The sequence below is a fragment of the Stegostoma tigrinum genome, chromosome 32, assembly GCF_030684315.1.
Source record: "Stegostoma tigrinum isolate sSteTig4 chromosome 32, sSteTig4.hap1, whole genome shotgun sequence".
NCBI lineage: Eukaryota > Metazoa > Chordata > Chondrichthyes > Orectolobiformes > Stegostomatidae > Stegostoma > Stegostoma tigrinum.
Window position 1 is genome coordinate 36,900,888 of NC_081385.1, and position 25,349 is coordinate 36,926,236.

Here is a 25,349-nt window from a genome sequence, read left to right on the forward strand (position 1 = left end):
TTGATAAAGGAGGACAGGCAATGGACAGACAGGAAGTGAGTTACCTGCTGCAGTAGTCTTAGCCTCTGGTCTCTTTCTTGAGCCACTGTTTTTATATGGCAAGTCCAGTTGAGTTCCTGGTCAATGATAATCCTAAGGATCCTCCCAATTGGGGGATTTAGTGATGGTAACACCATTGAATATCAAGGGCAGCAGTTAGGTTGTCTCTTGTCGGGCATGGTCATTGCCTGGCATTTTTGTGGTGTGACTATTACTTGCTACTTGTTAGCCGAAGCCATGATATAGTGTACATCTTGTGGCATTTGATTATGGATTGCTTCAGTATCTGAGGGGTTGTGAATATGTAAAACTGTGCAATCATCGGCTAATATCCCCATTTCTGACCTTATGGTGGAGGAAAGGTGATTGATGAAGCAGCTGAAAATGACTCGTTCTAGGACACTACCCTGAGGAACTCCTGCTGAGATGCCCTGGAGCGGAGTTAATTGATCTCCAATAACCACAACTACTTTCCTATGTGCCAGGTATGACTCCAACCAGCAGAGTTTGCCTCTTATACCAATCTCTTCCATTGCTTTCAGCCAGTGATTATTCAGGAACGATCAGTATATTTTCCCTCTTGTGATAAAACACCTCGGCAGAAGCAGACTCGATGAGTTTCTCTTGTTGAGTGTTCACTTGCAAATACACACAAAGGAAACATAATCCGTGATCTGCGTTTTTTCACAGGGAGGAGTGACAGCCAGTATGAACTGGTGAGAGCCAGTGAGGGGGAAGTGTCAGGGCCCCTTGATGTGAAGTGGAGATTGAGTTGTCTAGCATCAAAAGTGTGACTGTTCTGGAAAAGTAAGAGTGCATGATGCTTAGTGGACATGTAGTGAGATATGGTTGAGCACAAAAACCACGAAACTGCTGAATCAGACCTCCTTGTGTCGATAATACAATTGCCATGTTTAAGCTGTTGGTGACAGTTTGCTGCCTGTTGTGGAGCTCTGTACGACCACTGTCACTTCATTACATTGCCATGAACTGCTTAGGGTGTGTTTAATTCATTGTTAGTGGAAGTACTCACTGAGAATTTCTCGTACAGCTGGTAGGTTAACAGTGGATTTGGTAGCTCTCTAAAGTACAGCTTACACAGAGACCCAACACAATGGATGTCCTGGAGGTAAAGATCCTTCGTTAACTCGGGAATCTGCTCAGAATCAAATTCATGTCTACAAGAGGAAAGAGACAAAATCAGTTCACAGTAGCTCAGTGATGAAACATAAAACAGGAAGTATTCAAACGTTATAAGAGATAGTAAGAACTGCCAATGCTGGAGTCTGAGATAACACAGTGTGGAATTGGAGGAACACAGCAGGCTAGGCAGCATCAGAGGAGTAGGAAGGCTGACGTTTCGGGTTGGGACCTTTCTTCAGAAATATTCAAATGCACTTTTTAGTGAATGCTCCTTTCTCACTGAGCTGCAGAAACATACAAATGAAGCTCTTGATCTTAATCACAAATGCAGCTTTACTTAAATTTCCTCAAGCAGCCAATGAGAATTAAGCACATCCAACCAATGGTTATATCATGTAAGAACACAAGAGGCCATTTGGATTCCACCATCCAATTTGATTATAGTTGATCTGTATCTTAACCCCATCCACCAACTTTAGGTTGATACTGCTCAATATTCTTGATAGATTGTCTAGCAAGATTCTACTTTTAAAATGTTCAAATCAAACTCATTTCCTCAGGGAAAAAAACAGACAGATTTCCATTACCCATGTGAGGAAGTGTTTCCTGAAATCACCCTTTTATCCTTGGTACAATTCTGGAGAATGTGCACTGTAACCACTCCAAGGCTAGTGCATCATTCTTGTGGTATAGTGAACTGAATGCAATAAGTTTAACTAGACTTAAACAGAACAGACTGTCTCAGCAATAATTTCTTAACTTTCAAAGTACAGTATTTCCATTGGCAATTTAATGCACAGAAACGGGTTTGAATCAGAATATTTTTGTCCAGGGCAGGATGAAAGGTTGAAAGCCTACAACTCTGACCAGAGTGGCTCTACATTCCAGCTGGAAGATATTCTACTCGGTAAAGGCAAGACTGTAGGTAGCTCAGCTTGTGGTTATCCCATATACCCACACATTTGATTTTAACACAGGAGGCTATACAATATTTCCAGCAATGCGAGTTAAAGTTTCACCAGAGATCAGAGCATTCACCAGACAGGGAGTGGGGCAAAAGGCAAAGAAAGAGAAAGCTTAGAACATTCAACAAAATCAATTAAACATACGCTGAATGTCTCTTCTCATGCTCGGCTTGGTCTGGGATTCATTATATGTAGAAATCACAGAACAAAGTTTTTTGAAGAGGACTTTGGGAACAAATCTGTACTGTTAAGGATTTAAAAATAGAAAATGTAATAATATATATTTATACCTTTATCTAAGGGCAAAGTTTTTCTCAGATCTCCTCAATACCACTTACTTCTCACCTTCAACTTATGTACTCTGGTCTAAGACATGCCTGGCATGGGGAAAAGATAGCCATCATCTACTCTTGTCTACGCGCATCACAACATTGTACACTCTAATCAGATTTCCCTCAATTTCCAATGCTCGAAGGAAAACAAACTCAGATGTCCACTCTCTCCTCATAACGGAGGCTTTTCATCTCAGGCAACATCCTCATGAATCTCCGCTGCACTCAGTCCAGTGTAATCATATTCCTCTAATAGTGTGCAACCTGAACTGCACATAGTATTCCACTGTGGCCAAACCATTGCTTTATAAAGTTGTAACAAGACTTTTTTTGCTTCTAAATTCTATGCCCCAGCTAATGAAGGGAAGCATCCCTTGTGCTTTCTTCAGTGCCCTGTGACTTCTTCTGGAATCTATGGACCCATTGTTTCTCAGTACTCTGCAGGAATCTACAATTCATTGCATATATCCTTTCCTTATTTGACCTCCTGAAATGCATCACCTGACATTGATCAGGATTCCACCTGCCACTCTTCTACCCAATTTACCACAGAGTCATCAAGGTATACAGCATGGAAGCAGACTCTTTGGTCCAACTCCTCCTTGCCAACCAGATATCCTCTATAAATCTCGTCCCATTTGCCAGCATTTGTCCCATATCTCTCTAAACCCTTCCTATTCATCTACCCATCCACATGCCTTTTAAATGTTGTGATAGTACCAGCCTCCACCACTTACCGCTGGCAGTTCATTCCACACACACACCACTCACTGCACAAGCAAGTTGCCCCTTAGGGCCCTTTTAAATCATTCCCCTCTCACTTTAAATCTATGCCCTCTAGTATCAGATTTGCCCAAGCCGAGGAAAAGATCTTGGCTATTCACCCTATCCATGCCCGTCACAATTTCATAAACCTCTGTAAGGTCACTCGTCAGCTTCCGACACTCCAGAAAAAATACTCCAGCCTCTCCCCTGCTCAAACCCTCCAACCCTGGCAAACATCCTCATAAATCTTTCCTGAACCCCTTCTCGTTTCACAACATCCTTCCTATAGCGGGGAGGCCAAAATTGCATGCAATACTGCCAAGTGGCTGAATCAATTTCTTGTACAGCCCAACATGACCTCTCAAATCCTACACTCAATGCAATGGTCAGTAAAGGCAAGCATACCAAACGCCTTTCTTCACTATCCTGTCTATCTATGACTCCACTTTCAAGGAATTATGAACCTGCACTCTAAGGTTGCTTTGTTCAGCAGCACTCCCCAGGACCTTACCATTAAGTATACAAGTCCTGCCCTGATTGGCTTTTCCAAAATGCAGCACCTCACATTTATTTAAACTGAGCTCCATCTTTCACTCCTCGGCCCATAGGCCCATCTCATTAAGATCTCGTTGTACTCCAAGGTAACCTTTTTTGCTGTCGACTATACCTCCAATTTTAGTGTCACTTCAGATTTTCTGAAGAAGGGTCTCGACCCGAAACGTCAACTTTCCTGCTCTTCTGATGCTTCTTGTCCTGCTGTGTTCATCCAGCTTCACATCGTGTTATCTCAGATTCTCCAGCATCGGCAGTTCCTACTACCTCTGGGTCTATAAAGTTTATTTCAAGGTAACGGAGAATTTAGAATGAATTGTCTGTTAAGTCTCATCTTTTAGAGGTTCCAAAACTGGGGGCATATAATGAGATTACCAGTTGATGTACAAGAAGAAATCTAAGTGTAAGGCCTGGATTTTCATGGAGTTGGGTCAAGTCAGGAGGCCTTAAGCAACGAAGAGACCAAAAGACATAGGAGCCGAAATTAGGTCATTCGGCCCTTCAAGCCTGCTCTGCCATTCAATCATGGCTGATAAGAGCAGGTCCCAATTCTAGGATTTCCACCCGCATTCCCATGCGGCACAGGATAAGGACATAGATAGCTAGCCACATGCAGCCTGCTACCGTTTCCAGTTTAATTCCAAAGATTGGCATTTCAAACCCTACCATCCCACAACTTTGATAGAACTGAGTCTATTCTGCTAGCAAACATGGTTCACCATATCTCAGAATGGATCAGAATGAATCATGTGATCCTCACTCCTAAGGAACCAATAAAATCAGCCATCCAACCTTCCCGTTGAAATACATCGCTCCTCTTATCTTCTAATTGAGCTATCAATCAATCCCAGTCATCCATAGTGTCAATGACAAAATACGTTTACCTACTTTGTCTCTCGCAATATTGTGTAAATAAACATACCGGCATTGAAAGAAACAACATTTCTCCTCGGTCAAATTATTACAAAGTAAAAGCATCAAATAAAGCCATCACTTCTCTGTAGGCTGTGTCAATATTATTTGAAGACTGAGTCCAGTAGCCATGCTTAAAGCTCAGCCAAGCACCCATAATTAGGTCATCTGAAAAAGATGCCTGTTCTGTTCAGCCTTTGTTGACATTGTGGCTTGTCTAATTCCTCCTCAATTCACATAAACTATTCATTTCAGGCACACCCTCTCGAGGAAGTTCCGTTCACACAAATCTTTGGGTGAAGATTTTGTTTTGGAGCCCTACTTACTGTCTATCATGATAGAGGATACAGAGAACATTCCAGTGTTGCCTGAAAATCAGGAGATTGAGGGACGAGGAGAATTTGGTGAAATTATAATCACTGTTGATAATCTTGGGCATGTCTCTAATAAGGAGATGTTGGGTGTCTTGAACAACATTAAGGTAGGTAAGTCCCTGGGCCTGATGGGATCGATCCCAGGACAGTGAGGGTAGCAAAGGATGAGATTGCTGGGACAATCACAGACATTTGTCTCCTCTTCAGCCACAGGTGAGGTCCTTGACGACTGGGGAATAGCCAATGCTGTTGATTTGTTTGAGGACAACTACAGGGATACTTGAGGAAATTAAAATCCAGTGAGCCTTACATCAGTGGTAGTGAAATTACTGGAGAAGATTGTTAGAGATAGTATCTACTTGCATTTGGAAGGGAACAGACTTATTCAGGATAGTTGGCATGGTTTTGCATAGGAGAAGTCTTGTCACAAATTTGATTGAGTTTTTGGAGGAAGTCACAAAGATGACTGATGATAGTAGGGCAATGCATATTTGCTGTGGTTGCCGTGGCATAACGGTGAGCATGCAGGTTTGTGACCGCTGGGATTTGCGTTCGAGTCCCAGGGCAGCCTGTTTCCTGGTCACTTTCATGCTGCCAGAGAGTGGTGGGCTGGTGGGCTTGTGGAATTCATTGCCACAGAGTGCAGTGGAGGCTGGGACGTTGGATGCCTTCAAGGCAGAGATCGACAAATTCTTGATCTCAAAAGGAATCAAGGGCTACGGGGAGAGTGCAGGGAAGTGGAGTTGAAATGCCCATCAGCCATGATTTAAATGGTGGGGTGGACTTGATGGGCCGAATGGCCTTACTTCCACTCCTATGTCTTATGGTCTTATATTGTCTACATGGGCTTTACTAAAGCATTTGACTAGATCCCTCATGGTAGGCTGGTCTATAAGAGTAAACCATATGAGGTCCAGTGAGTTGGTAAGTTAGACGCAAAATTGGTCTTCTCTGATCAAGCCAATGACAGTTGTTGAGGCATACTTTTTTGACTGGAGGTCTGTGAGCAGTGATGTTCCACAAGAATCGGTGCTGGGACTTAAGTTGTTTGTAATATGTATAAATGATATGGATGAAAATGTATATGGTCTGATTAGCCAGTTTGCAAATGTGATGAAAATTGGTAGAGTTGTGAATAGTCAGAAAGATTGTCAAAGGATACAGCAGGATATAGATCAGTTGGAAAGTTGGGCAGAGAAATGGCAGAGAGAGTTTAATCTGGACAGGTATGAAATGACACATTTTGGAAAGTCCAATACAAGAGGAAAGTATACAGTAAATGGCAGGCCCCTTCGGAGCACGGATATACAGAGGGATCTTGGGGTCCAAGTGTATATGGAATTAATTAGAATGGCATCATGGTTGGCACAGCCATGGTAGGCCGATGGGCCTGTTCCTGTGTTCTAATGAGTGGTATGGAATAAACTGATGGGAGTTGCCGAGCCTGTCCCTGCCCCTGCCCCTCACCCACCATGCACCCGCCGCCATTGACCACGAGGACACGGCCAGTGACCCTACCGATGACGTCACATCCTCCACCGTCAGGCACACCACTTCTGGGACTGCGGACGCGACCGCTGCTGCAGTCACTGCCTCCACTTCCAGTTACAACACCACACACACCACCCTCACCGCTGCTGCTGCTGCCCACCCCGCTCCTCCCACCACCGACAGAACCCCGCCCATGGCCAACGCTGACGGAACCCCACCCACAACCTCCACAGCCAGCCTCCCCAGAGAAGACAGCCACACTGAGCCCTGCTGAATCTTTACCATCCCCCAGACCTCCCACTGACTGAGGACGAACGGTCAGTCCTAAGCAAGGGGCTCACCTTTGTCCCCTTCCACCCACACATCAAAGAATACCAGTCATGTTTGGACACAGAGCAGTTTTTCTGCTGCCTTCGCCTCCATGCTTACTTCTTCAACAGGGAGCCTAACCCTCCCTCCACTGACCCCTTCAACTGCCTCCAACACAAGTCCTCCTCCTGGACGCCACCCCCAGGCCTCCTACCCTCCCTCGACCTCTTCATCTCCAACTGCCACCGAGACATTAACCGCCTCAATCTCTACACCCCTCTCACCCACTCCAACCTCTCCCCCGCAGAACAGGCAGCCTTCCACTCCCTCTGCTCCAACCCCAACCTCACTATCAAACCCGCAGACAAGGGTGGCACAGTGGTAGTATGGCGCACTGACCTCTACATCGCCGAGGCCAAACACCAACTCTCCGACACCTCCTCCTACCACCCCCTCGATCCTGACCCCACCCCCGAGCACCAAACCATCATCTCCAACACCATTCATGACCTCATCACCTCAGGGGACCTCCCACCCACAGCCTCCAACCTTATTATTCCCCAACCCCGCAATGCCTGCTTCTATCTCCTTCCCAAAATCCACAAACCTGCCTGCCCTGGTCGACCCATCGTCTCAGCCTGTTCCTGCCCCACCGAACTCATCTCCATCTATCTGGACTCCATTTTCTCCTCTTTGGTCCAGGAACTCCCTACCTACGTCAGTGACACCACCCACACCCTCCACCTCCTCCAGAACCTCCAATTCCCTGGCCCCCAACACCTCATTTTCACCATGGACGTCCAGTCCCTATACACCTGTATTCCGCATGCAAATGGCCTCAAGGCCCTCTGCTTCTTCCTGTCCCACAGGTCCGAACAGTCCCCCTCCACTGACACCCTCATCCGCCTAGCTGAACTTGTCCTCAAACCTCAACGACTTCTCTTTCGATTCCTCCCACTTCCTACAGACAAACGGGGTGGCCATGGGCACCTGCATGGGCCCCAGCTATGCCTGCCTCTTTGTAGGTTACGTGGAACAGTCCCTCTTCTGCACCGACACAGGCCCCAAACCCCATTTCTTCCTCCGTTACACTGACGAATGTATCGGCGCTGCCTCTTGCTGCCCAGAGGAGCTCGAACAGTTCATCCACTTCACCAACACCTTCCACCCCAACCTCAAGTTCAACTGGGCCATCTCCAACACATCCCTCACCTTCCTGGACCTCTCAGTCTCCATCTCAGGCAACCAGCTTGTAACTGATGTCCATTTCAAGCCCACCGACTCCCACAGCTACCTAGAATACACCTCCTCCCACCCACCCTCCTGCAAAAATTCCATCCCCTATTCCCAATTCCTCCGCCGCATCTGCTCCCACGATGAGGCATTCCACTCCCGCACATCCCAGATGTCCAAGTTCTTCAAGGACCGCAACTTTCCCCCCACAGTGGTCGAGAACGCCCTTGACCGCGTCTCCCGCATTTCCTGCAACACATCCCTCACACCCCGCCCCCACCACAACCGCCCAAAGAGGATCCCCCTCGTTCTCACACACCAGCCCACCAACCTCCGGATACAACGCATCATCCTCCGACACTTCCGCCATCTACAATCCGAACCCACCACCCAAGACATTTTTCCATCCCCACCCTTGTCTGCCTTTTGGAGAGACCACATTCTCTGTGACTCCCTTGTTCTCTCCACACTGCCCTCCAACCCCACCACACCCGGCACTTTCCCCTGCAACCGCAGGAAGTGCTACACTTGCCCCCACACCTCCTCCCTCACCCCCATCCCCGGCCCCAAGATGACATTCCATATTAAGCAGAGGGTCAACTACACATCTGCCAATGTGGTATACTGTATCCATTGTACCCAGTGTGGCTTCCTCTACATTGGGGAAACCAAGTGGAGGCTTGGGGACCGCTTTGCAGAACACCTCCGCTCGGTTCGCAATAAACAACTGCACCTCCCAGTCGCGAACCATTTTAACTCCCCCCTCCCATTCTTTCGATGACATGTCCATCATGGGCCTCCGGCAGTGCCACAATGATGCCACCCGAAGGTTGCAGGAACAGCAACTCATATTCCGCTTGGGAACCCTGCAGCCCAATGGTATCAATGTGGACTTCACCAGTTTCAAAATCTCCCCTTCCCCCACCGCATCCCAAAACCAGCCCAGTTCGCCCCCTCCCCCCACTGCACCACACAACCAGCCCAGCTCTTCCGCTCCCCCCACTGCATCCCAAAACCAGCCCTGCCTGTCTCTGCCTCCCTAACCTGTTCTTCCTCTCACCCATCCCTTCCTCCCACCTCAAGCCGCACCTCCATTTCCTACCTACTAACCTCATCCCACCTCCTTGACCTGTCCGTCTTCCCTGGACTGACCTATCCCCTCCCTACCTCCCCACCTATCTTCTTTTCTCTCCATCTTCGCTCCCTCCCCTTCTCTCCCTATTTATTCCAGAACCCTCACCCCATCCCCCTCTCTGATGAAGGGTCTAGACCCGAAACGTCAGCTTTTGTGCTCCTGAGATGCTGCTTGGCCTGCTGTGTTCATCCAGCTTCACACTTTATTATCTTGATAGGAGTTGCAGGTCGTTAAGTATTGAGTACCTGACGCACTTCATTCTAGGGTTCTAAAAAGGCTGATTAATGTGGTAGCAGTTATAATCTTTTCAGAACGTATCAGACTGAAAAATAGCAAATATACTCTTCTATTCAAGAGGGGACAGAAACAAACAACAAGAAACTAGAGGTTGAAACCTGTCATGGGGAATGAGTTAGAATCAATCACTAAGGAGTTTATACTTGAGCAACTGGAAATGTCAAGAATGCTAATGAAATACTTTCCCCTTTACAAAAGGAACTGAAAATGAAAATGAAATAAAGTGATTTGAGTGAAGTCCATAGGGTCCTGGATAATATTGACAAGTGGATGTGGCAAGGCTGCTCACTCTTGTGGTGGAGTTGAGGGCTGGAGTACACCGTTTAAGGTAACAATGAAGGGAAAACAATTTTTATTTTTGAGTTTTGCATGACTGAGAAGGCAAAATCTAATAAATAGGTAATAAAGTGTGCAAAAGTGTGAAACTTGCCACTTGAGTAGAAGGAATAAAAAAAACGTTATCCAAATGGTGAATGGTTGCAGAGCTCTGAAATGCAGAACAGACGTGGACGTCCTCATACATGAATCGCAGAAGGTTAGTATGCAGGTACAGCAGGTAATCTAGAAAGCTAACAGAATATTATATTTCATTGATGGGGTGGGTTGGGCACTTGAACACAAGAGGAGGGAGTTCAGTTCCACAAGGTATTGCTGAGATCACATCCGGAGTACAGAATTAGTCACCACACTTATGGAAAGATGTTAATGCATTCAAATCAGTTCAGAGAAAATTTACTAGACTAATGCGTGGAATGCAGATTGCCTTAAGTGGAAAGGCTAGACATCTGGACTCTAGAACAGTCAAAGGTGACTGAATTGAAACAAGTAAGAACCTGAGGGGATTTGACTGGATGTCGTAGAAAGGATGTTCCCTCACGTGGAAGAATCTAGAGCTAGAGGTTACAATTTGAAATTAAAGGATCATCCCTTTCAGATGGAGTGAAAATACATTATTTCCTCCAAGAGTTCGGAGTGTTTGGAATTCCCTTCCACAAAAGGCAGCAGATGCAGAATCTTTAAATGTTTTAAAGGTAGAGGTGGAAAGACTTTTGATTACTAAGGGTAAAGATTTATTGGGAATATACAAGAATGTAGAGTTAAGATTAAAACCAAACCCTACAGTAGGGGCAAAGGGCCAAGAGACCAACTTGTTTCCTTGTTTGTAATTGATTTTGATTATGGTTTTGGAGCCCTCTGCTTCAGCAGGCAGTGCAAGTAGGGCCACTGACTACCATTTAAGATGAAGCTATATAGATTCTTGTGAGGGAAGGGAATCAAAGGTTATCTGGGATAGATAGTAATGCAGAATTCAGAACATAAATAGATTAGTCATTTTCTTGATGAATGACAAAATAAACTGAAGGGCTGATGTCCTACTGCTGGTATTATTTTGTGCTTTTGTACTATATTGATGGACTAACTTCTTCTCAATGAGGAAACATTCTCTCAGCATCATTTTATCAAAACATTTCGATCTTAAAAACACCTATTAGATCACCCTTTAGATTCTTCTTTCAGAAAAGGCCAGCCTGTCAATCATCTCCAGAAATGTGTATTGAAAAATTCCTGACATCATCTTCAAAGGTTTTCTCTGCACCCTTTTTAATGCTTTAATATACTTAAGAATAATATTGGGGCAGAATTGCACACAGTACTTTTCAGTACGATTGAACCAAGGTTGATCCAAAAGATGATCCTCAGCTTCAGGGAGCTGCCGTTCTGGTAGCTTCCACAACCTCCCCAGTGGCACTGCCACTCAACAGAGGTGCTGGGCTTTGACAGGCTCAGAACCATCAGTTAGAAGGATTCCTGCTCCCACGGTCCTGGATCTTGGGGAAAAGCTAAGCCACTGGCCTATAGTGCCCACGTGGAACAAAAATGTGGAAGGCCTTCCCAAAAGCAGGCGGCACAGGGCACACACACGAGCATTCCAACTGGTTGCTGAGATCTTCACTGCCTCCAAAGAATTTCGCCCTGGAACTACTCCTAAGACAGGATACACTAGGTGAGTCAAAAACACCCTACCATAGCTCCAGTTATTCGGTAATTAAACTTAGTGCCAGACTAAATACTCACTAATTTCTTCCCTGACTGAACCTTATAGAGAGGTTAACTGAAATGGCGTGTTGAGTTCAATACCTAAATACCTTCAGGTTCCAATTTCCTTAAAAAAATCACAATGCTTGTTACTTTATCTTGTCATTTAATTTTAACTTTTATTTCATAATTAATTGACCAAGCACTGATCATTACTAAATGATAAATTATAAAATTAGCATTAGATGGAGCTGTTGTGGCATGGGGTGGGGGGAGGGGGGAGGGGAGAAGAGTAATGTCCTCACCTCTGAGCCAGAAAGCCTGAGTTCAAGTCCCACCTGCTCCAGATGTGTTTAACATTTCTGAATAGGCTCATCAGAAATATTTGAAAATATCTAAAATTAGCATGTGGCACAGTGGTAGCATCCCCACCTCTGAACCAGGAAGCCCAGGTTCAAGGAGCTCCACTGACATGTAATAACACCTCTCAAATCGGTTGATAAGAAAATCATAAAATCGCTACGGTGTGGAAACAGCCCGTTCAGCTCAACAAATCCACACTGACTCTCAGAGCATTCCACCCAGACCCATACTCCTATAACCCACAGAACCTACACATTCCTGGGCACTACAGGCAATTTAGCATGGCCAATCCACCTAACCTGCACATCTTTGGACTGTGGGAGGAGACCCACACAGACATGGGGAGAATGTGTAAATTCCACACAGACAGTCACCCAAGGGTGGAATTAAATCCAGGTCCCTGGTGCTGTGAGGCTGCAGTGTTAACCACTGAGCCACTGTGCTGCCCACAATCTAAACTTAGCACAGCTTTTAGATTTGTATTAATTAATCCATCCATCTGGTCTTGCTTCACATTTGATTAACATTGATTAAATTAAAGCCTGACCTCAAAATTCTCTGCATGCTATTCCTTTCCCCGTGACATCACTGTTTTCAAACACTGAAATTCCTTTTTACCAACAGCTCCCATTCTTATTAAACCTCACTGACTTTCAGGTCCTGGTCTGTTTAAATCTTACTGACTTTCAGCTTCCACATTTTTGAAATCTCACGGATTACTTGGTACCTGGTCTTTGTAAACTGATTCATCATTTTTTCATTTTAGTTTCCCCCAGCCTGTGCCTTCCCACTGTTGGTCATTACTGACTCCCAGCATCGCGAGGAAGGTGAACTGATAAGTAGCACTTGAGTGTGAGGAATGACTTAAACAGTGATGCCTCATGGGCTTTATGCCTGTTAGAAACAGAGATGAACTAATAATGGTAAAAAAATTAGCTAACTCCTAACCAAACAACCCCAAGTTACAGGCTGACAAATCCCAGTCAGACCATCAGTAGAGTCCCTACAGGGCCATTTCTAATGAATCAGTAGTTCAGGGTAACGGCTAATTCTGCTTTCCGAAAATGTCCGATTCTGTCACAAATCTCAGTGATAGGGATTCTTCTTCCCACCACAGTAATAGGAAAATCTAACACATGATTATTTATCCAATCTGTATCATTGCATATTACTTGATCAAAAATAACCTGTGCCATAGTTAGCACTTGGACATAGTAGGGTAGCAGAAGTAGGGAATAAGGATTATGGGGAGTGGTGGTATGAGAGAGAGAGAGAGAGACAGAGACAGTGAGAGGGGTAAGAGACAGGGGGTGGGGGAAAAGGCAGAGAGCGCGCGAGCAGGTGCATGGTGAATGGGGGAGCAGGTGTGGAAGATCACAGATGGAGGTAGGGGCACAGACAGATGGGATCACCCATTCAGCCACTGCTGACTTGCACGATCCTGCCAAGGGCAGCTGCTTAATGATAGCTGCTAAATTACTCTCTTGTAACGTCAACGTTCTGCTGTGGACCCCTGGAAAATCTCTCCATGTACCCCTGTAGATAGCATCTTCAAAAGCCCCAGTCTGAGTTGGTAACCAATGTTTTCATCTCTGCAGATAATAATGACTCTCACTGTCTGCTCTCTTTTGAGAACTACGACTTCCTTCTGTAAAGATGTGCACAAGTTTATCCAATACAGATGTTAGGTATTCTTATCTGCATTTATTTTATTTACCCTTTTTTTAAGGACAGCCACATCAATTTGGCAGAAATGCAAAATACTATGAATGATGCACTTGTATTTTCTAGATAAAAAGGTCTACAAATATTGCTCCATGTTTTCCTAAAATGTACAATATTTAGATTTGGAACCATAGCACATAGTCAATCATTTGGCTCGTATGCATCATTTTCAAGTCTGGTTCTCAATTAATCAGGAATAGAGATATCAATGTTTACCCTGCTGCTATCAGCAAATTTAAAGATCGTAGGGCCCATATAATGTCACGCAACTTCAGGAAAAGGGCAATTTGTGGAATAAGATGTTTTATTAATGAGAGAGGAGAAGAACAACACACAAAACACAGGTAATTTTTTGGTTGACATCCAAATAATTAGAAATAGATTTTACTGTCATCTGCACTCAAGTAAAGGGAAATAGAAGTACAGTGAAAAATGTGTATAATGTTGCCATTCCCAGTGCCATCTTAGGATCAAAAGGTACCTAGGTACAAAATCTTATGTACAAAGCAGAAAAATAAATAAGGTTAGAAGTTAAACATTGCAATCCTGCTTAAGTGCTTAGCTATGCTGGGCTGTCACCCCCACAAAGGGTCAATCTCCTCCACGTTGGGCTTATTTGTACATGGAGGCAAACTGCATCATGTAGTAAATCACACAGTAATTCTTTTCTTATAAACACACCATAGCTGGTTTAGTTGCAAACATTAGGGTGCACACACATAGAGAAATATGAATTCTTAGTTTCTCCCATCCCTAATCTTGAGATCATTGAAAATTTAGCTGCACAGAACTAAATTCGCATCAAGTTGCGTTCACTCATCACATCGCTTCTGGCCTGTATTCACACCCAGTCTAAAAAATGTCTGAAACTTAAAATTCTTAGCCTTGTGTGAAATATTCATAGTCTCACCTCTCTTTCTGTCTTTTACGCTCTTCAAACCCATTACATCTCAGAACAATCTGCTTTCTTCTATTTCTGGCCTCTTGCTCATCTTCAACCTGCTGATGATTTTGACATCAGCAGTCTGATACTTTCCAGTGAAGAATCTTGGGATGTTTTATTACATTCAAGGTACTTTTATAAAAACAAACTACTACACTTGTTGTTTCTTTGCATATACATGTGCAAACAGAAAACATCTAGCCTTCAGTAAGTGAGATTCAAATAAAAATGGCCCAGTCTCAATTTATATTTTAGTGATATCCAATGAATAGGGAAATCAGTGAAGGGAAGCCCTGCTCTTGGCTGCTTTCAAGGCAATGGTTAAATCCAATAGAATCACAAGGCAAAGACCTCAAGGGGAGATAGTAAAATTGGAACAGGGAGTACCAGCAAGAAAAATAGATGTACTCTGTAATGATTCCAAAGGAGGAGTGGAGAATGACAGGCAGTGTGGAACGAACCCACACAATGGAACAGGAAATTGAATAGAGGAGAAAAGTCATTTGTTAAGTTCTTGCGAAGAGCCCCATTACAACATAAGCTGTTACCTAAACACCCAGATGCCCTATTGCACAGTTGCATAAGCATATTTACTTCTGTTTTAGAAGCTTAATATTACACCTCAGTCATTCTGCAGAAAACAGCTTTTCCAGACAAATGGCAATGAAAATACAGAACTCCTTCCCACACAAAACAAACTGTGGATAATAGGTTAATTGACATTTCAAGTGCAAGACAGTCTTGATTTAAGAGCTGTAGAATTAAAGTGGGAAAATTGAGTTAAGGTACAGGTCAGTCATGCTTTATTGAATAGTGTATTCAGCTCGGCAGCTAAAAGGCCTGATCCTGTATTATTATTTGACAGTCACTGATTGATTCTCTTAATTTATGTATTTGAAATTTTCATGAATTAATTCTTCCTTGCTCACTTCATATTTGGTCTCCACAGACCCTCGCAGCAAATAGGAAGATTGGGTGGGAGCCCGGAAGATACCGCATCAATCTCCGTCACTTCTATGGGGAGTATTCATCTCCACTCAACAGCTGTACGGTGAAGCAGCTTGAGTTTACTCAAAAACGTTGGAGGCCAGTACTTCAGCATTCTCTACCAATGCACCTAATTTCGTTCAAAAATCACTTGTGCCTTTAGTTGGCAGTTTTAAAAGACTTACAGGAAGACGTTGGATGATGTCTGTTGCTACAGCAAATCTTCCATTCTCCTTTTGTTAAAAACTTACCGTAGCTTCTGAATATTAGACGCAATTCCTGAAAGTCGATAGATGCCATCCACGACTCCATGCCTTTCAATAAACTCTGTGCAGCTTTTGAGCACCTGAGGGACTGAAGAGGAGGGGAGCCTCATCACAAACATGAGAAAAAGCACATTCCTCAGGCTCAAAACAAGAACCTGTAGAAGCAAAAAACATCTACGCACCATCAAAAAAAGAAACCTACAGCACAGGAACAGGCCCTTTGGCCCTCCAAGCCTGCGCCAATCAAGATTCTCTGTCCAACCTGTCATCTATTTTCTAACGGTCTGTGTCCTTTTGCTCCCTGCCCATCCATGTACCTGTCCAAATATATCTTAAAAGACGCTAACGTGTCTGTGTCTACCACCTCCGCTGGCAACGTGTTCCAGGCACCCACCACCCTCTGCGTAAAGAACTTTCCACACATATCTCCCTTAAACTTTCCTCCTCTCACTTTGAACTCATGACCCCTCGTAATTGAGTCCCCCACTCTTGGGGGAAAAGACTCCTTGCTATCCACCCTGTCTATACCCCTCATGATTTTGTAGACCTCAATCAGGTCCCCCCTCAATCTCCATCTTTCTAATGAAAATAATCCTAATCTATTCAACCTTTCTTCATAGTTAGCATCATCCATACCAGGCGACATCCTGGTGAACCTCCTCTGCACCCTCTCCAAAGCATCCACATCCTTTTGGTAATGTGGCCGAACCAAAGTCCTATACAACTGCAACATGACCTGCCAACTCTTGTACTTAATACCCCGCCCAATGAAGGAAAGCATGCCATATTGCCTTCTTGACCACCCTATTGACCTGCGTTGTCACCTTTAGGGAACAATGGACCTGAACACCCAGGTCTCCCTGTTCATCAATTTTCCCTAGGACCTTTCCATTTACTGTATAGTTCGCCCTTGAATTTGATCAATTTAAGCAATTTATTATTATATCTTCTTCTAACAGATAAGCAGAGCTTATAAACTGTTAAATATAACTCTGTATACATATCATGAATCCACCAGGAATTGTTTAAGCATTCTAAGAATGTTGCATGTACAGCTCTCGAGGAAGTGCTGAGACTTGAAGTAGTTTTCTTTAATTTTTTAGCCCTGGAGGTACCTGACTCATTTTTTCCTAATCAACCCTCTGTCTCTAACTAATCTGATATCTCCCCTGAGCCACAGAGCAACCTGTTTCAGAAACATGACTATTCTTTGTCTGCGCAGAATTAACTGCACTAAGTAATTGTCATCAACTGCAGGCTCCCACAGTCAAATTCTGGTCTTTTCACAAAACTGTCTGGATGTTCAGCGCGGGTCAATGGTCAACATAAATTATTCCAAGCTTAACAGTCAACAGTTAGTACAGAGACCCTGTAACACTGGCTTTCATGAGCAAGTTCCAGTATGGTGTTTCCAGGCAGAATCTTTGCTTATCTCATTGTACTATTCTCATTGAATGTTTACTAAATTGTTTACACCTTCAGCAATGTGACATACCCTATTTACACCTTGAGAGAGCAAAAATATATTTCTGTTCCACAAACTAAAGAATGTACTGATTCTTTATCAATGTTCTTTTTGTTTGAGTTAAATTAATTTAGTACCAATGTAGTGAAGACGCAAAACAAACCAGGTTTTCATAATAATGACAGAATAGAGCCTCTGAAAAATTCAGAAGCTCCAGGACATTGTCAGCAATGACAAACATGTTGTACCAGAGTTTCTCCCTGGAGTGCAAATGAAAGCAGAAGCCATTACAGAATCTTGCCAATGTTAGTATATCAAACTTATTACTACACTGGTGTAAACATGCACGAGTGAACAGGTCAGTGCACTGAACAAAAGCATTGGTGTATAGGTTCTAAAGTAGCACTGATTCTCCAGGATTATGTTAGTAATGAAGATAACATACATTGCATCCATTATCTCCATTCATTTATTGCTGTATGTTCAGTTAGTAACTTTGCATTTTTATTTAATAAAATTTTCAAAAACAGCTCATCAGAGACTAAAACTCATCTGGTTTTGAGACAGAAGAACATATGAAAGACTGAGGACGTATGTACTGTCTTCAACTTTTCTTACATTTAAAAACACATTAATAAGTAAAATTTCCCCCGATATAGTGGGTACTTTCCTTCCCAATGTTCCCACTACCACTCTATCACAAAATCTTACATTTCAGATCAGAAAAGAGTATATTTAGAAATAACACAGTGTGGAGCTGAAGGAACACAGCAGGCCAGGCGGCATCAGAGGAACAAAAAAGCTGACATTTTGGGTTGAGACCCTTTTGAGTATATTTAGATATCAGTAAGAGATAGCTAAGGCAATGTAAACCTCCCAATGGATTCTCACTGTCTTGACATTCTAACCCAACTTACAATAGTAACATGTTAATTTGTATGGCTCCTCAGTGATTCAGCGGGCAACGCGATACTTAATGATAAATATGACAAAATTTGCAAGTTCAATCCCTAGTATGCTGATTTAAGGTAATAAGGCTTGCATTCATCTAACTCCTCTTAAGAATATCCCAAAGCACAGGACAAACAATCAACTTCTTTAAATATGCTGCAAAAATCATTTACATTTTATTATACAAGGTAAAAAAGGAGGAGTTTTGCACATCCCACAAAAAGCATGAAGATGAATGATTAGTTAATTTGGTCTCTGGTTCAGGGAGAAATATTGGTGTGGTATTGAGAGAACTCCATGTTCTTATCCACACTTAACTGCTACTCACTGAATTCATCAGCTGAGTTACCAGGGAACCATAAAGTATTTTTAACAGTCATTAGTAGTATGGAGCGTGCTCAGTCTGTAATTGCAGGGTGCATGATTTTCATCACACAATCGCTGTCATTCTGAAGTTTCTGTTTCAGGTAAAGACAATGGATTTAAAACAGAAGTGTCAGTTCCTACACCACATACAAAGTTTATTTAAATAAATCTGCTGGACTATGTCCGGACATTGTGAGACTTTTGACTTTATTTTAGGGTGACAGCTTCGGTTACATGAAGCTGTTGAGAACCTCAGTACTCTAAAGGCACAAATATATTAACATCTAGTGCCATTCAATGTGTCATTTATTCCTTCCCTAGGCCCATCTCTTGAACCATTACAAATTCTTTTGGAACTGGAACATAAAACATTTTGTGGTTCAATCTCTCCTGCCTAACAGCAGATCACAGGTTTCTGCTTCTGCCCACACTCACTTGCTGAAAATCTATCATATTTCAGAGGAGATTTACCAGGATGTTGAAAAATTTCTGTTACAAAGAGAGGCTAGATGGGCTGTGGTTGTTTTCCTTGGAGCAGAGGAGACTGACTGAGACATGTTTGAGGTGTAGAAAGTTATGAGGGACATAGATAGCGTAGACAAGAAGGAACCTTTCCCCTTGGTGGAGGGATCAAGGACTGGGGGCAAAGATTTAAGGTTAAAGGGCAGGAAGTTTCCAGCGAATGGAAGGGTAACATTTTTCGCTCAGTCGGTAATGAGAATCTGGAACTCTCAGCTTGAAAGAGTGGCAGAGAGAGAAACCCTAAACTTGTGAGAAATGTTTAACTGTCACTTGCAAAACGCACAGCATACAAGGCTATGGGCCAAATACTAAGAACTCAGACTAGAGTAGTTAGGTGACTGTTTTTGACAGGCGCAGACTTGATGAGGCAAAAGGCCTTTTCACTGCTGTAGTTCTCAACAATTCTATGTTCTTCAATTATGCCTGCAATGTCATTTTGGATCAAGATCACACAGGATGCCCAATCGTGATGTTTGAAAGAATAAAGAATTGCACATTCTGTGAGAGCTCTCTGTGATTGCTATCACTCCATGGGGTGGGGGAATGACGAGGTTGGAGGCTGTGGCTGGGAGGTCATCTGAGGTGATGAGGTTATGGATGGTCTGGGAGATGATGTTTTGGTGGTCAAGGGTGGGGTCATGATCAAGGAGTCGGCGGAGAGTTGACGGCAGGTTTCGGCGACGTAGAGGTCAGTGCGCCACACTACAACTGCGTCTCCCTTGTCTGCGGGTTTTATGGTGAGGTTGGGATTGGAGCGGAGGGCTGCACGTTCCATGGGGGAAGAGGTCGGAGTGGGTGACAGGTGTGGAGAGGTTGAGGCGATTGATGTCACGATGGCAGTTGGAGATGAAGAGGTCGACGGAGGGTAGGAGGCCTTGGGGTGGTGTCCAGGAGGAGGGGGTGTATTGGAGGTGGGAGAAGGGGTCAGTGGAGGGTTAAGCTCACGGTTAAAAGAAGTATGCGCAGAGGCAGAGGTGGTGGAAGAACTGTTCAATGCCCAAGTGTGAGCGGTATTCGTTGATGTTTGGGTGGAGGGGGACAAAGGTGAGCCCTTTACTGAGGACTGACCGTTCATCCTCAGTAAGGGGGAGGTCTGGGGGGGTGTGGTGAAGACTTGGCAGGGCTGGGTGTTATTGTCTGCTCTGGAGCTGCTGGCTGCGGAGGCAATGGGCGCAGCAACATTGGCGGTGGGCGGAGCGGGGTAGGCAGCGGCAGCACTAGTGTTGGCAGGTGCGTCCTCAGTGTCTATGCTGTTGGCCTCTGAAATGGAGGCGGTGGCATCAGCAGTGGTGTCGATGGCGTTCACTGTCCTAAAAGTGGTGTACTCGGCTGCGGCAGATGTGATGTCATCCGTGGGTGCTCCGAAAGTGGCCACATGGCCAATGGTGGCAGACACATTGTGGGGTAAGTCCTGGGTAGGCTTGGGAATTTGGGGGTGGAGGAAGCCAGCTTTGGGTGGCAGGCACCAGTAAGTTTACTGTACTTATGGCTTTTAAGTGTCCAATAAAGCAGAGGAGAATTGTGAGTTCAGGTTGTGGATCCTACAAAGGATAAAAAGCAGGAGAGGTCCTTTGCAGGTCTGGGAGATAGAGGCTCTGAGCTGGGGCAGGGTTGATTGTAGTGCCTGCAGGTGCTGGCACATCGCTGCGAGTGTGTGTTTCCGGCATTGCAGGGAGAAACGTTTTTGAAGGATCTCAATGTTCTGAATGTATACGTTGTCGCAGCTGGGGCCAAATTAGGAAGGCCTAAATGTGGACTGTAGTCCATTGGGGATGATCCGGTTCCATCGTCAGGTACTAAGAAAGGCAATGTGACTGTCGTACCTGGTATGCTTCAGGATGTAGTACAGCAGTTTCAAGGCCGAAGAGATTACGAGAGTTGCAGTGGTAGAGAGATCCACTGAGGTTTTTCCGGAGGGAGGAGGGTAACTAAGGCATCCTTAGAAGTGCTTGTTTTTCAAGGACTGCAACGTCGCCACCCCCCACCCCCCCCATCACGATCAAGTACGTTCTTGATCACTGTCTCCCACATTTGCCGCGACTCATCCCTCACACCCACTCCCCGCAATAACAATCAAAACAGAATCCCCCTTGTCCTCATGTATCATCCCAACAACCTCCAGATCCAATGCATTATCCTCCGATACTTCCGCCATCTGCAATCCAACCCCACCACCAAAGATATTTTACCCTCCCCACCCTTATCTGCTTTCCAGAGGACCACTCTCTCCAGGACTTCCATGTCTGCTCAACACTCTCCTCCAACCCCACCACACCCAGCATTTTTCCCCCGCAACTGCAGGAAGTGCTACATCTGCCCCTACACCTCCCGCCTCACCCCTATCCCAGGCCCCAAGAAGACTTTCCACACCAAGCAGATATTCACCTGCACATCTGCTAATGTGGTATACTGTATCCGCTGTTCCTGTTGTAGCCTCCTCGACATCAAAGTGGAGGCTTGGGAGCCGCTTTGCAGAACACCTACACTCCGTTCGCACTAAACAACTGAACCTCCCAGTCACGAACCATTTCAACTGCCCCTCCCATTCCTCAGATGACATGTCCATCCCAGGCCTCCTGCAGTGCTACAATGCCACCCAAAGGTTTCAGGAATAGCACCTCATTTCCACTTGAAACTCTGCAGCCCAATGGTATCAATGTGGATTTCACCAGCTTCAAAATCTCCACTCCCCCTACTGCATCACAAAACCAGCCCAGCTTGTCCCCACCTCCCTAACCTGTCCTTCCTCCCACCTATCCCCTCCTCCCACCTCAAGCCCCAGCCCCATCTCCGACCAACTAACCTTATCCTGTCCCCTTGACCTGTCCATCCTCCCTGGACTGACCTATCTCCTAACTCCCTATCTACACTCACCCTTACTGGCTCGGTCACCCCCTCTTTGGCCTGTCTGTCTCCTCTGCACCTATCTTCTCCTCTGTCCATCTTCTATTCTCCTCCCCCTCTCCTATTTATTTCAGAATCCCATTCATCTCCTCCATTTCTGAAGAAGGTTCTAGGCCCGAAACGTCAGCCTTCCTGCTCCTCTGATGCTACTTGGCCTGCTGTGTTTATCTAGGTCTACACCTTGTTATCTCACATTCTCCAGCATCTGCATTTGTTTTAATGCGAGAAGTGTAGTAGATAAGGCAGATGAGCTTAGGGCTTGGATCGGTACATGGAAGTATGATGCTATTGCTATTACTGAGACATGGTTGAGGGAAGAGCATGATTGGGAACTAGTTGTCCCAGGACATCGCTGTTTCAGGCGGGATAGAGAGGGAGGTAAAAGGGGTGGAGCAGTTGCAATACTGGTCAAAGGCGATATCACAGCTGTACTGAAGGAGGGCCCTATGGAGGACTCAAGCAGTGAAGCAATATGGGTAGAACTCAGAAACAGGAAGGATGCAGTAGCAATGTTGGGGCTGTGCTACAGGCCTCCCAACAGCGAGCATGAGATAGAGGTAAAAATATGTAAACAGATTATGGAAAGGTGTAGGAGAAACAGGGTGGTGGTAATGGGAGATTTTAATTTTCCCAACATTGACTGGGATTCACTCAGTGTTAGGGATCAAGACAGAGCAGAATTTGTAAGGTATGTCCAGGAGGGTTTTCTAGAGCAGTATGTATGTTTTCCAACTCGGGAAGGGGCCATACTGGACCTGGAGTTGGGGAATTAACCCGGCCAGGTGGTTGAAATTACAGTAGGGGACTACTTTGGAAATAGCGGCCACAATTCTGTAAGTTTTACAATACTGATGGACAAGGATGGGAGTGGTCCTAAAGGAAGAGTTCTAAACTGGGGGAAGACCAACTATACCAAGATTCAGCAGGATCTGGGGAATGCAGGTTAGGATAAACTGTTTGAAGGTAAATCCACATTTGATATGTGGGAGGCTTTTAAAGAGAGATTGAGGATTAGCGTGCACGAGAGACATGTTGCTGTGAAAATGAGGAATAGAAAAGGCAAGATTAGGGAACCGTGGATGACAGGTGAAATTGTGAGACTAGCCAAGAGAAAAAAGGAAGCATACATGAGGTCCAGGCGACTGAAGACAGACGAAGCTTTGGAAGAATATGGGGAATGTAGAGCGCATCTGAAACGAGGGATTAAGAGGGCTAAGACAGGACATGAGATATTGCTGGCAAACATGGTTAAGGAAAATCCCAAAGCCTTTCATCCATATATGAAGAGCAAGAGGGTAACTAGAGAAAGGATTGGCCCACTTAAGGACAAAGCAGGCAAGTTATGCGTTACGTCAGAGAAAATGGGTGACATTCTTAACGAGTACTTTGTATTGGTATTCACCAAGGAGAGGGACATGATAGATGTTGAGGTTAGGGATAGATGTTGCTTACTCGAGGTCAAGCTGACCTAAGGAAGGAAGTAGTGTTGGGTATCCTAAAAGATATTAAGGTGGACAAGTCCCCTGGTTTGGATGGGATCCATCCCAGGTTATTTGAGGGAAGCGAGAGAGGAAATAGCCGGGGCCTTAACAGATATCTTTGCAGCATCCTTAGACGTGGGTGAAGTTCCGGAGGACTGGAGACTTGCTAATGTTGTCCCCTTGTTTAAGGAGGGTAGCAAGGATAATCCAGGTGATTATCGACCGGTGAGTCTGACATCAGTGGTTGGGAAGCTACTGGAGAAGATACTGAGGGATAGGATCTATTCCCATTTGGAAGAAAATGGGCTTATCAGTGATAGGCAACATGGTTTTGTGCAAGGAAGGTCATGTCTTACCCACTTAATAGAATTCTTTGAGGACGTGACAAAGTTGATTGATGAGGGAAAGGCTGTAGATGTCATATACATGGACTTCAGTAAGGTATTTGATAAAGGTTCCCCATGGCAGGCTGATGGAGAAAGTGAAATCACATGGGGTCCAGGGTGTGCTTGCTAGATGGATAAAAAACTGGCTAGGCAATAGGAAACAGAGAGTAGTAGTAGAAGGGAGTTTCTCAAATTGGAGACCTGTGACTAGTGTTGTTCCACAGGGATCTGTGCTGGGACCACTGTTGTTTGTGATATACAAAAATGATTTGGAGGAAGGTGTAGGTGGTCTGATCAGCAAGTTTGCTGATGAAACTAAGATTGGTGGAGTAGCAGATAGTGAAGGGGGCTGTCAGAGATTATAGCAGAATATAGATAGACTGGAGAGTTGGGCAGATAAATGGCAGATGGAATTCAATCCGGGCAAATGCAAGGTGGTGCATTTTGGAAGATCAAATTCAAGGGCGAACTATACAGTAAATGGAAAAGTCCTAGGGAAAATTGATGAACAGAGAGATCTGGGTGTTCAGGTCCATTGTTCCCTGAAGGTGGCAACGCAGGTCAATAGGGTGGTCAAGAAGGCATACGGCATGCTTTCCTTTATCAGACGGGGTACTGAGTACAAGAGTTGGCAGGTCATGTTACAGTTGTATAAGACTTTGGTTCGGCCACATTTAGAGTACTGTGTACAGTTCTGGTCGCCACATTACCAAAAGGATGTGGGTGCTTTGGAGAGGGTGCAGAGGAGGTTCACCAGGATGCTGACTGGTATGGAGGGTGCTAGCTATGAAGAGAGGTTGAGTAGATTAGGATTATTTTCATTAGAAAGATGGAGATTGAGGGGGGACCTGATTGAGGTCTACAAAATCATGAGGGGTATAGACGGGGTGGATAGCAATGAGTCTTTTCCCCCCCAGAGTGGGGGACTCAATTACTAGGGGTCATGCGTTCAAAGTGAGAGGAGGAAAGTTTAAGGGAGACATGCGTGGAAAGTTCTTTACGCAGAGGGTGGTGGGTGCCTGGAATGCGTTGCCAGCAGAGGTGGTAGATGCAGACACGTTAGCGTCTTTTAAGATATATCTGGACAGGTACATGGATGGGCAGGGAGCAAATGGACACAGACCCTTAGAAAACAGATGACAGGTTAGACAGAGGATCTCGATCGGCGCAGGCTTGGAAGTCCGAAGGGCCTGTTCCTGTGCTGTAATTTTCTTTGCAATTCCTACTATCTCTAGAAATCTTCTCTGCTATTTTGCTCAAGGTAAGCATTTTTCGTTAAGAGTCATTTTTTGTTAATGATGAAATCTGCTGGGAAATGTTTTTTGTCTTGAGGAGCATTATTCAGGCAAACAGTTTACTTTTGGTTTCATAGGAATTTTATACTTTGGAGACAGCTTGTGGAACAG

General features: G+C 44.7%; 1 protein-coding gene across 10 annotated transcripts in view; it reads right to left on the minus strand.

The window, feature by feature from the left end:
• The window catches only part of LOC125466930 (rho GTPase-activating protein 32-like), a 511,751-nt gene that overhangs the window by 33,148 nt on the left and 453,254 nt on the right, over positions 1–25,349 (minus strand). For all 10 annotated transcript variants that reach the window (XM_059638930.1, XM_048562116.1, XM_048562117.1 and 7 more), the window contains 2 exons: positions 15,854–15,956; positions 1,073–1,217 (listed from right to left, as the gene is read on the minus strand). In XM_059638930.1, the coding sequence (XP_059494913.1) occupies positions 1,073–1,217; positions 15,854–15,956 (248 nt within the window). The remainder of the gene's footprint in view (positions 1–1,072; positions 1,218–15,853; positions 15,957–25,349) is intronic.